The sequence below is a fragment of the Ambystoma mexicanum genome, chromosome 11 (genome assembly GCF_040938575.1).
Source record: "Ambystoma mexicanum isolate Mex_15411 chromosome 11, UKY_AmexF1_1, whole genome shotgun sequence".
NCBI classification, from domain to species: domain Eukaryota; kingdom Metazoa; phylum Chordata; class Amphibia; order Caudata; family Ambystomatidae; genus Ambystoma; species Ambystoma mexicanum.
Window position 1 is genome coordinate 1,243,787,303 of NC_090934.1, and position 13,360 is coordinate 1,243,800,662.

A 13,360-nucleotide genomic window follows, 5' to 3' on the forward strand; every position below is an offset into this window, starting at 1 on the left:
GAGGTCTGCAGTTTCTCCAGGCTCTCGTCAGTCTTGCTACCAAATAAATGTGTGTCATCAAAGGGCATTTTAAGAAGTCTGGATTGCACATCTGGAGCAAAACCGGACTTTCTTAACCAGGCAAATCTGCACATTACTGTACTAGCCCCATTGACCTGCTGATACTGTCAGGAGTGTCGAGACCTCTCTGGAGGGATTCGTACATCGCGTCCTTCCTATCCTTTACTAGATTTAAAAATCTGTCTCTTTCGTCCCTTTCAGGGATATGCTCAGCCGCCATTGCTATAACATTGCCAAATAGTGTAAGTGAACCTGGCCAACATGCACCATACTCCCCGCAGAGAAAACATTCTTGGCCAAAGCATTGTAATGCTTGTCATTTCTGTCTGGGGGAATAGTCGGGTATGCGTTTTGTTTTGAGGTGGATGTGGCAGCCTGTACCACCAAACTTTCAGGAGTGGGATGCTTCTTCAGATAACTGGGGTCACTACTGGTCAGTTTTTTATTTACTGCCGGAATTAATTCTGGCGTCTCCTAATTTGTATTTACTCGCCTTTGCAGAGCCACATGAAAAGGAAGAATAGGATCCTCCTGGAGTCCTTTATCTAAGATATCTGTAAGATCATCCTGCACATATATTGGTGTGGGTCTTTTCCACCCCATGTATTCCACCACCCTGGACATTAAATGTCTGTAAGACACTTCTCCGTGGTCAGTAGGATCAGGTGTCCCAAATACTAATTCTTGGGACGTATCTAGTCCACTTGCATTTTGCAGGGACTCCTGTACATTTTTCAACCTGGTTTTCTCTGAGACGAAGGGTTCAGGGACCCCAGGTGTTCCATATTGTAGACACATATACAATCGAAGGATTGAGGGGAATTATTTACCAGCCTCGTGATTCATCCCCTCTGAACAACTAGCGAAAGCTACTTAACTTAGGAACCTCGTTCTCTTTATGCTGAACCTTATAAAAGAGACGACAAACACCATTGGATTCAAATACCCACAAACATTACCAAATAGCACTTGACCACTAGAAATATTTACTTGTACAATACAAAAATTATTTTATTAAGACAATGGGCCTCATTACAACCTTGGCGGTCCGGAAATAACGGTGGCGGTACACCCGCCGCCACTGTTGTTTCCGGACCGCCTGATCCCGACCGCTGCAGGCGGGAGGTGATGTTCCCGCCAGGTCTGACCTGCCGGGTTTAACACCTCCCGCATGCAGGCGGACGAGGAAACACCGGCAGCATTACGAGATGCTGCCGGTGTTTCCATGATCCTGATTCCCATTGAGTCCCACAGGACTCAATGGGAATGGGGATTTACACCATTCCGCCTCCGTGATTCCCGGAAAACCGGGGTTGTAATGCCCTGGTAATTCCGGGAATCACGGAGGCGGAATGGTAATACGAGTCCGGCGGTAACCAGGCGGTTTTACCGCCGCGGATACCGCCGGACTCGTAATGAGGCCCAATGGGCCTCATTACAAGTACTCCGGTCCGGAATTAACACTGCTGGTAAAACCATACCGGCACCGTTTCCATGTCCGCCCAATCATGACCCGCGGCCCCGGTAATAGCACCACCCTCAACCGCCACCGCGGAAATAGGGGTCCCGTTAAGTCCGTCTGCACGGAAACACCTCCGTTACGGTCAACACGAAACACCGTGAGCATCACAACTAGCACGGACACGGAAATTCCGGCAAAAAAATGGCGTAAAAACCGTGATCACAGTGGCGGAACTGCCGCCACCGCGAACATGGCGTTATACACTGCCTGCTGAACTGAATCAGGGCACAGGTGCACCAAATCAGCCCAGCTGGACCTAGCAGGCCACTGGGAGCCCACAAAAGGGCCACACCCAGCCCAACACAACACAGAACCATGCAGGCAACAGGTCTAGTAGCACTGGGACTGGGCCTACTCAACCAACAGGCAGCACTGCACATGGTGGCAGTAATGGCGCAGAGGAGGAGGCGTAGGTGGAGGAGGTGCAGGCGGCAACCAGCCAACCCTGCTGCTATAGCAAACCCCATTGCCCAGCCTGCCCGACCCCGCCGCCAGCCACCAATACCACGCATCAGGGCCTCACCCTGGAACCTCACCCCAGGACAGATCCACACACTATACCGGCTGGACCGTGCAACAATCCTGCACATCACCGCCATGATTGAGGACAACATCAGCAGCCAAATTGACACCCCCACCGCCACCCCCCCCCCTCCTGAAGGTTGTCTCAGTACTGCATTTTCTTGGCACTGGCACCTATCAACACACGGTTGGTGAGCTGCACGGCATATCACAACCCTGTTTCTCAAAAATCCTGGTACAGGTACTGGATGCCCTGTTGCGCCATGTGTCGGAACACATAGCCCTACCCCGCACCCTCCCCGAGGTCATTGCCACCAAGTTGGCCTTCCATGCCATAGCAGGCATGCCAAATTGCATAGGCGCAGTTGACTGCACCCACATTGAGCTGACAGTACCACGTGCAATTGAGGCGGTGTTCCGCAACAGGAAACAGTATCACTCTTTGAATGTCCAGATGGTATGTGATGCCATGCAACTGATTACACACTGCTGCGCACGTTTCCCAGGCTCATCACATGACTCAATGGTACTGCGGAATTCCACGTTGCCACGGTACATGGAACGCTATGCCGGACAAAGCACATGGCTATTGGGTGAGTACAGCTGACGATGCTACAACTCTGTCGAAGTGGTGTGTGTGTGTCCAGGCCAATGGGCATTGTGAGTGTGCCGCTGTGACCGCACATGCATCACCCCCCTTCCATCTACCAAATACACAGCGGATGCCAAACATCATGAAGGAAGACATGACAGGGCACCCCAATGTGCCCGTGCACACGCTGGCACAGCCAATCCCGTCACTGTCCCATGAACCTTGTGCCACTGCAGACACCCACCCTAAATTGAAACACTGCCTCAAAAGGCACGAGAGGTGTGTAAATGAGACGACGTGTATTTACTACTTACGTACAGTGGAGTCACTCTGCCATGTGTGGACAGCACTGCACCGTGACATGCACACAATCATATGTCACCCGCAGGGCACGGTAAACATGCAAGTAAATGTGTAGGCCCATATCCAGTTAGCGACATACATCGTGATGCCCAAAACATACCTCCATACACTGCATGGTACATATGCATGAATGAATGATGACACAAGAATGCACAGCAGCAGATGAGGACATGATTCCACAAACACTGATATGTTCCCCCCATCTACATCCCATGTAGGTAATGCGGGATATGCACTCACACCATGGATGATGACACCTGTACGGAGACCAAGGAATAGGCATGAAGAGGCATACAATAGGGCACATATCCGCACACGTGGAATGATTGAGAGGCCATTTGGACTGCTGAATGCCCGTTTCCGCTGTCTGAGCAGATCTGGCGGATCACTGCTGTACAGCCCAGTGAAGACGGGTAAAATCACGCTCGTATGTGCCATGCTGCACAATATATGCCTGCGCAGGAACATCCCAATGCCACCAGACGCAGATGAGGAAGATGGGGATGAGCATGGGGACGGGGATGGGGATGAGGACGGGGATGGAGATGGAGATGGGGATGGGATGGCACCACCTCCCCCTGGGGGTCCACATGATGGCCAGAGAGCACGGGATGCCCTGATTCGCATTTACTTTTGAGTCACAGCACATTCACAGAAATGCACGAACATGGTGACGAAAATGAATTTATAGTTGCACTGCAAAATAAATGATCAATGTCCACACATGTATGTCTTGATTCGAAATGGTGATGTATTGATGTAATAACAACAGGGAAGGAGGTGCATTGGTTAGGGAAGCTGTACACCCGGGCCCACCCACCACCCAAACGTGCCCACCCCTCTCACACCCTTGTAGTCCACATGTGTCCTGCACTGCCCCACACACATGCCATCACTTCCGTGTGCGCTTCTGTGCCTGTGCAACCTTGCCCGAGGGACCCGTTAGCCTACCCGAGCGCCTCCTTGGACTGGCAGTAGTGGAGCTGGATGGGGTGGTTGTGTTTGATTGCACAGAATCTGGGATTGAGGGCATCTGTGCCAGATTTGCCTGTTGGCCAACCAACATGGCCTCTACAAGCCTGGAGGTGTGGTCGTTGCCCTCCCGCACATGGCGTGCAAGGGTCACTATAGTGCTCGCAAAGCGTCCGATGGACCTCGACAGGCGACGCACTGAGGCGCTGTAGCTCTCCCTCTGCAGCCTGGATTCCTCTAGCTGCTTCTCCACCAGCTGGGTGAGGGTAGCCTGCTGGTCCTCCATCCGCTGCATGCGGGTATTCAGTTCGGCCATGGATGGGGTGGGCGACCTCATGGGACTCCCCAGTGATGTGGGGCTGAACCCCAGCTCATGGAAGGAGCCCAGGTCTTCAAATGTGGGCATCTCCCCCTGTGGGCCCGTTTCCGAGTGCTCTTGCGGGGCACTGTTATCACTGCAGGCCGCTGCCTTCGGTGTTGTGTTGGGTGGCCATGATAGGTTCCCGTAGCACCTGTCTAGACTCAGGCAGTGTGGAGACGGTGGGGACGTCGGTGGTGATGGTGGCCCGCACATCTGTAGTGGCTGGTAATGTGGCCAGAGGTGCAGAACTGCCGGCAGCATCCTACTGTGTGGTGGCGGTGGCTTGTGTACTTGCCGGTGCAGATTGGCTGGCCTGTTGTGCAGTATCACTGTCACTTGAAACGGCTGAGGGGACACAAAGGGCATGCGATTAGTGTTGTTGTGGTGGCAGATGGGTACATCACATGCGTCATTAAGATTGGACATTGAATAGTGTTAGTCACATGCATCTGATTGCTGGTGTATGCATTCTGTGATATTGGTTGCCATGCGGATCATGATGGGTCCTTTGGCCCACACATGCACTGCCTGGGGAGGGGGTTTGTTAATGGGTCCTTTGGCCCACACATGCACTGCCTGGGGGGGGTTGTTAATGGGTCCTTTGGCCCACACATGCACTGCCTGGGGGGGGTTGTTAATGGGTCCTTTGGCCCACACATGCACTCCCTGGTGGGGGGGGGGGGGGGAGTTTGTTAATGGGTCCTTTGGCCCAGTACTCACAACTGCATATTTACCTGTGGCATTCATGTTTGGGCACTTACCGGCATCTGCAGGTGGGCTCACTCCTGCCTCAGCCTCCCCGATCCCATGGATTCCCTCTAGGTGGAGGATGCTGCTGCAACGCTCCTCCCATGCTTGCAGCCTCAGTGGGGAAGGGGGTCCTCCGCCTGTCCCACTACTGTGTTGGCAGTGCGTGGAAATGAGGTTGCGTACCCTCAGCCTCAGGTCGTCCCACCACTTGTGGCAGTCCTTCACGCTCCTCACTGCCACGCCCACAGAGGTGCACTTGCGTGCAGCTTCGGCCCACACCTCCTTCCTCCGCTGCTGTGTGGCACGCCGTTGGTCGGCGCTAAACAGCATCTCCGCATTGTCCACAATGTGCTCCACCAAGACGGTTAGCTCCGCCTCGCTGAAGCGCTGTTTGCGCTGCCTCTGAGCAGGAATCCTGGCAGACATGCTGGTGGTCCCTTTTGGCTTCTCAGAGTTAGGATTGTGCTGGCTCTGGATGGCAATGGATTGTGCTTTTATATGGTGGCCGCCTCTCTGTTTCCTGTTTTGGCAATCATGGTATTTCCGGTTCCGTGTCCGTGGCGGCGGAGGCGGAAACGGGTTTTGCGCCACTTGTGGATGCGTTATTTCCATTTCCGTGGGGTTTTCCGTGGCGGCGGTAACAACGTTTCCGAGTCCGTGTGGTGCGCGCAACCGACAGCGTGTAATCGGACGGTTTTTCCACAACCTTGCGGACACGGAAACGTTTTTACCGTCACAGATTTTGCACGGTCCCAGATTGGCAGGTTATAATGAGGCCCAATGTATTTTTTTTTAAATATATTAAATCATCCTCAATAAAAAAACTCACTGCAGACTGAAAGCTGCCTACAATTCATATTACAATATAATAAAACACACAAAAAGTGCCTACTTTCAAACAGCACACCATGCGTTCGCTTGCTGACACATACACAATTCACCATACACTAAAATCCATACAAACGTCGAATAGAACACTCCAGAAAGCTCTCAAAACTCTTGCTCTCTCCCGACCCCTAATGTCCTGATTAAGCAAATCATTGCTACTCAAGGTTCTGATTAACTAAATAATTGATTCATAAATGTTGCCTTATGATGTGGCAACAACCTTGCCCAACATGTTTCGTTCTACACCATTCATTTAAATCAATACTAGAACTTCTTCAGGGGAAACAAATTCGACATGCGGGTTTTCTTTTTCTTTCGCTCTTCTAGTTAATAATGTTCATCCATGACCCTATAAGGAACAGCATAAAAAAAACAGCCGTAAGTACTAATTTTCACAACTGACCAACAATAGAACTTCAAGTCTCTTGTGGTATGCTTACCGTGGTAGCTTTAATGAATAATGTTGTCCACGGCGTAGTAGGCACGTCTTTAAAGTAAAACAGCCCTCTGTGGTGGTAAACGCCATGTGCAGTCGAATGCCACTCGGTTACAACTCTGCAAAAGCGATTTGATTTACATAGATATAAGACCCAAGGGTCTTCACTCATTTAGCCAGTGCCAAATACTCTCATATTACTTCATGCTTATCTATTGAACAGTCCTCACATCCAACCAGAGTATTTTATCTCACTACAATTCCATGTGGGAAGATATCGACACATTGACCCTCCCAGTGGAGGTGACAAAAACAACAGCCTCCATGGGGACTTGTCAACACCAAAACAACACTGCCCTTCTACGTATTGTAATAAAGTGTCACCCCGACGTAAAACGACTTGCTCAGGATTCATACAATACACAAAACTTCAAAACTATATAAGCACCTAGGTATCCAAGTAAGCAACCCGTAACCATAACATAAACACTTTATTGATGTGACTACTCACTCATTGGGATATTCACTATCCGTTCCCCAAAATCTCACCGGGTTGCGCCCCTTTGTTGGTGTTGTGCCGCCCTTCCATATTGTAGGCCAAAGGGAAGTGAATCATCTAGCAGAAAATGATTTTAAAAAATCCTTTCTTGGTAGTGGTGTATATAATTTCTCTGTAATCCTCGATGGTGTTGCAGAAATTTTCGACACTGTCGAAGTTGAGGGCTTTGACGTTTTCAGTGTCGAGGACCTGTTAGGCAATGACGAGGAGTCTTTCGGTGCCGATGGCATCGATGACTTCTTCCTCAAAGAAGATTTGTCTCGACTCGAGGGATCCTTCGACCGCTCTCAAGGAGATTTTTCATTGCCTCCTGGGCCTGAGGGCGCACCAGTTTTGCCCTTATTTTTTTTCTTGTCGAGTTTTTCAACCTGGGCATGGCTTTCATAAGTCTTCGAGGGGGTCAAGGCTGCATTCTTGAATCATTTCATCATTTTTACTCTGAAATTCTCCCACTCAGCCAGGGAGGCTGATTTCGTCAGGCACTTAACCCGTTCTGGGAGGAACTTGACGACGACGAAGATGGCGACCTATGGTGCCTTTTCTTCAAACGCCGTGAAGATGTGTAAGCTCAATCTTTTTGTCGTCTTTTGACTAGGAGAAATATTTCTCGACTATTCTGAAGACTGGCTTTTCAACAGAGTCATCGATGGGGATTTAGACATACTTGCCACTAGTTTTCGCCTTCGCTCCTTCAGGGCTTTCACCGTCATCGATAGGCAGGCCTTACAGTCGAAGGTAGCGTGAGAGGAACTAAGGCACCACAGACACACCCGATGGGGGTGCGTAAGGGACATCTTCGCCCCACAATCCTGGCACTTCTTAAACCCCGATCTCGGAGTCGAAGACGCCAATGCTATTCTAATGATTTTTACTCAAAGATTCTCGTAGGAAATCGAAGCGCACTGTATCCGAAGCAATAGCTTTCGCAGAAAATGGAACTGAAGCAAACGGTTGTTGTGCGCTTTATACCATCGATTATGTCGACATCGAGACGGAGGCCTCCGAGAGACATCATGTCGACAGGCATCGACGTGCAGCACCCTCTGCTGGAAAGAATTTCGGAAGCAGCTGAAGCGTTCCCAAAATGATGTAAGGATGTTCAGGCCGTTGGCCTCCCTTGCCCATGTTTTCAGCATGTGACAAGGCGGTTCACTCGAGCAAAGCACATACTCTGGCTTCTTCAGCATGAGGATACAGTTCCATTACCAGCATCAGGGCCTTCTGGGGTTCAAGTCTCTTTACTCTCAAAAAGTCTCTTGAATCATAGGGCCTTATGTACAAGAACAAAACACGAAGTTCCTTTCCTTTTATAGGTATTCTTTTCGGGTGACTCACCCTGGATCCCCCTAAGCCGGGCTCAGATCCCTTTTTTTTTTATATCAGCGTCGTTATTGTGGATCCCCCTCTTCTGGCTCAGATCGTACTTTTTACAATGTTCAGATAATGTTCTTTCTCAGATGACTCGCGGTTCACCCCGGATCTCCCTCAGCCGGGCTCAGATCCTTCCTCCTATATAATTACTTTCCCTCAGCTGGGCTCAGACCAATTTCAGTTCACATTAATCTATCATTTTGAATGTGCACAAGATTTAGCTTGACCCTTTGCCGGACCACTTCAATCTCAAAATTCCCTTTTCCACAGTTGCCAATCAGCTGGATACCTAACAGAGACCTTCGAATGAGCACCCATGTGACGCCGGACTACTCTGTCTACGGTATCTTGCTTGACCTGCCAAAGTTCAATCACTCCTCTGATTTTCAATTATATTTGCGTTGCTCGCCACATACGTTTCACACACTGCTTTCTGTAGATTTCTTCATACAATGTTGCAGCTTGGAATCTTGGTTCTAAGACAGACCGGTCTGCTATCAGTCACTCCGATTCACCGGCTGTGCTGTCTTCACTGGCGCTGCTTTGTTGTAGGAGCCAAGGACAGTACCACGTCAGCAACCGCTCCTTCCTGCCTTGGTTATCAATGCAGGAGAGCCACGGGTACCTCTGACACACAATGCAGGTTTGTTCAGCTTCAGTTCTCGGTCTTAGGTTTCTTACTTTGTAAGATTCACGAAAGTAACGGTCTGAAAAGGTAAAGGGCACTTCCCTCCTTGCAACCCTCTCTGGTCTCGCCATCTTTCTCCTCGTATTAAACTGCCATCTTGGAACTGCTGTTTCCTTGTGGGCTTTGCCTTGCTCGTGGTGTGTGCTTGCGTGCTCCACCTTTTATCCATGTTGGTAAGTGTGATGGAAGTCAGGTGTGTGTAATGATCAGTAATTTCCTGACATTGCCTGACCACTGTATTGGGACATGTCAGGCATACGGCTCTGGTGTTAGTCAGTTTTCACTCATGGTCAGCTGTCCATGAGAAAGTGTTTGTGTCGGGAAGGGGAGGCGGGTTGGGTTCCTAGGTATCCTACTTGGTAGGATGGGGGAAAGGTGTTACGGGGAAGGCTTGGGATCATCTTGCCCTATTCAATACTTGAGGCTGGAACTTGGTTTAACCTCTTTGAGGAGAATGGCATTGTGTGCCCGAGGAGCATTCTATTTGAAAGCGTGTACCTCCGCGGTTTGTAAACTACTTGCCCTAGCGGGCAGCAATTTTGAAACTGAAAAGGTACCACGTGGTGTAATTATAAGCAACTAAATTAATCTCTTTTCCTGGAGATTGACTGGTCCTACTCCAGGAAGAGAACCAATGCGATATGCCCATCTGAAAAAATTGTTTGTACATACCCTGAGGTTAGGCAATTTTTTGTTAAGGCTGCGTACCAATCAACTACAGGTTCTTGCGGCCATGGGCCCACGCTTGTGGGTTGCAAGGGAAGATAGGACATGTCGTATTTGTAAGATAATGGGCCACTTGGAGTGAACCAGACATGTCCAAACACAGTGCGCCAGACTGGGCCCGTTGTACATGTGCATGCTGGGCAGATTGGTGCACAGCTACAAATCTATAATCGAGGATTCCTTTTGGGATTACTGTCTCAACTCAGATACTATCTTGACCCAACTTGCTTTATTTAGGGTATGGTCCCACGTCAGGAATTTATTGTACCGGATTAGACACCCTTTTGAGATTTTGTCTCGTATTCCGTTTGGAGGAGGTCTATTCGGTATTTCGAGTTGGGTAATATATATCAGTATTTTTTTTCTTCTGCATCATGAATAAACAGCCTACGGGGCAGGACATGATATATGGAATGACTTGTCCCTATAATATGCATTATACTAGTGAAGGGAAGGCTACGTGTGACTTTGTCTTTCTATGTTTAATTTCATACTGCTGTTGAGTAGTGTCCCAGTGGCATTGTGTATTGCCTGGTCTACCTTTGAGTCTATGTATTATTTACTGTGAAACCTATAGAGGACACATGTAAAGGAGACCAGATAGATTAGGTATTCTGTTAGTTATTGTGCTAAACTGAATTGTATTGTATCATGTATGTACGATAAATTTATCTTTTATCTATTTTATGTATCTAATCTTATTTCTACTTCATTAATTGATTAATCTATGTGATATTGTTTTGATTTGATTGCATAAAGTCCAGATTTTGGACTAATTCACAATAAAATTATTATTATGTTACAGGGAAGGGGATACTGTGTTTCACCATCCGGTGTCCCACTTCCACTCCCTGAAGACCCCTCATCCAGGTGATCCTCCCGCACTGGTCCACCACCAGGAACTGGATCCAAAAGCAATGGCCGTGTCCTGGTCCCCTGGATGACAGATCCCTGAGGACTAGAGGATGAGACACCTTCTGGTTTCTCACACTAGCCGACTTTGGATCTTGCTTAAAGGGCCATTTGTTTTACTGTAGTGTATGTAGTGAGACCATGTCTCCTGATCAGGCTGTGGGCATGAGTGACTGGGGTATCCTCCCCACACTACCCCTATGTCCTGCATCACAGAATGAGTTGTGCCCCCTGAATGCCAATGGTCATCTTCCCCCATGAGTCCCCAATGAACCCGTAGTCAGACAGGAAGCATGGTCACACTAAGTTCCCAAATTCTTTCGCGATTTCAGCTCAGATAATTCAACAGGAAAATCTTCTCCCATCCAGATTACAGCCAATAAGTAAGTTCAGTGATAGTAGCAATGTGGGTATAGCTCGAAAGTGGGATGGCGCCCTTCAGAATAACCCAACTTGAATGCACATTGGGGGAAAAGTAACCAAACGAATGTACTAATGTCAAAAATGTCACTTTTTAAAAAAAAATTTTTATTTTAGGTACTGCCTGGTGGTTACCCACCCACTTGTGACTTCTGGGAAATGTAAAAAGAGCAGGTACATTTGGGGATAAATCACAAACTCAAAATATAATTTCAAGAATCCATCTATGCTGAGAAAATCCCAGCTATCACCAAGGAGGAGGCAATTTGTCAAAGCTATAAAGTTTCACAAATGTAGCGGTGCTGTAGGGCACAGTTAAACTAAGTCCTAAAAATCTGCAGTGTAGATCGAGCACAAATCTTTGAGACCACAACTAGTAGGAGTGTGCATACACACTTAAATAAAATGGCCACCATTAGGCACTGATTGGCAGAATAAAAACAACACCAAATGAAGTAGCATCTGGCATGGTTATGCCAGATGCTACTTCCTTTGGTGAAAGGAGAAAAGTACTAGCCCAATGATATAGAACATCTTGTAGTAGCACAAAGATGCGCTTGTCTAGCCCCTTGGCATACAATTAGTGTAAGGATTGTGCTCCTGACAAAGGTTGCAGCTCTAATCTCAGAGGAGCTTTACACTCATGGGCCTCATTACGACCCAGGCGTTGGACCATGGTGCTATTTTGGACCATGGTGCTAATAGCACCATGGTCCATGCCGGTAACTTACCGACTTCGCCATGGCGGAATGGGGAATTACCACCCCATTCCGAGGTTGACGGGGCGGTAATTCCCCATGCTGCCATGGTCCTTCCCCATTCCCATTTTTGCCCCATAGGGCTCAATGGGAATGGGGAAGGCGCTAAGTACGGTGCCGCAAATTGTGGCACCGTACTTAGCACCAAGGTCCCTTTGCGGGTCCCTACTTTAACGGCCGGTAAAACCAGCCTTTAAGGTCGGGTCCCGCAAAGGAACCTCGTAATTAGGCGCTAATAGGTTAACGGCGCTGCAGCCTTTTGCGGCGCCGTTAACCCATTAGCGCCTGGGTCGTAATGAGAGAGTAAAGAGCACATGCACCACTGTGTGCTATTCACTCAGAGAAAGAAGCAGCCAGTGACAGTGCTCTGCACTAGAATTCCTTGCATGTATTAGGCCCTTTCAATTATACCGCCTTGTTTTAGCCCTGCCACAATTATGTTAAAATTTAACGCCACATTTGCCTTTGTTTATCAGTGAAAGAATGCAAGGCTATAACATGAAACCATCTGCCAGCAAAGATAACTGGGATAATCTAGACAAAATTTAAAATTGGTAACTATCAAAAGAGGACAATATAAAAAAAAACAGAGCAACAAAGACTTACCTGGACACCGTATAGAAATTCTTCAGATTCATTTTCTCCTTCAGAATCATCATCAGTCCAGCACTGGCCTTTGATGTCCTGCAAATAAAGCAAGTACCAAGTCATATTTTCACTGTTATTCCACACTGTCTGAATGAAATGAAGTGTCACATACCTAGATTAGCAGGAAAGGGTGTGCTGTACATAGAGGGAGGTTGATAATGCAGTTTTTGTAAAATGGAAGAAGAGAGAAGAGTCTGCGATGGAAGGAGCAAGCAGTCAGTAAGACGGAAGGATAAGGCCAGACTATGAAAGGAGCAAGAGCTGAATGTGAAATCAAATGAGTGAGTGAGAAGAATAGAAAGTGTGCAAGATTGAAGGAAAGACATGGAAGAAGAGCAGATTGCATGTAAGCGCGAGTTTGATGACTGAATGTTAAAGGAAAGGAGAGTATTAGATGGAGGTAGGATAGGCTAAAGGGGGAGGTGAATGTGTTGAGAGACATGGACGTAATCTGTAATCACTAATCTGACTTTGCCACGCGACTAGGAGGCCCACTCAGCCTAGGTGGGATGTCTACCAGGGTCGACCCATAGCCAGTCCTACCTCAGGGAAGGATGGTGGCAGTTGAGAGGGCCCCATTTCCTGTCGTCGCCTCTGCAAGTGCCTGCTTATATATGTGCAGTACCGACTTGCATCACCCCATACCACTTGAAGAAAGTGCCTGCCAAGTTTTCTTTATTTTTTCTAGAGCCAGCGAAGAATCGAAGAATCGCCTCCAGGCATAGCTCTCAATGTTTTGTGGCCCCGGGGAGATGAAAACTCTCGAATTTGTTTTTGGTGGGTGAGCGCGCAGTGACTTATATGGGTAGGGA

The 13,360-nt window shown here is 48.4% G+C and overlaps 1 protein-coding gene across 4 annotated transcripts in view; it reads right to left on the reverse strand.

Annotated features, from left to right (window-relative positions):
* PARP6 (poly(ADP-ribose) polymerase family member 6) overlaps positions 1-13,360 on the reverse strand; it is a 628,157-nt gene that overhangs the window by 474,676 nt on the left and 140,121 nt on the right. For all 4 annotated transcript variants that reach the window (XM_069624646.1, XM_069624644.1, XM_069624645.1 and 1 more), the window contains exon 3: positions 12,507-12,584. In XM_069624646.1, coding sequence (XP_069480747.1) covers positions 12,507-12,584 — 78 coding nt within the window. The remainder of the gene's footprint in view (positions 1-12,506; positions 12,585-13,360) is intronic.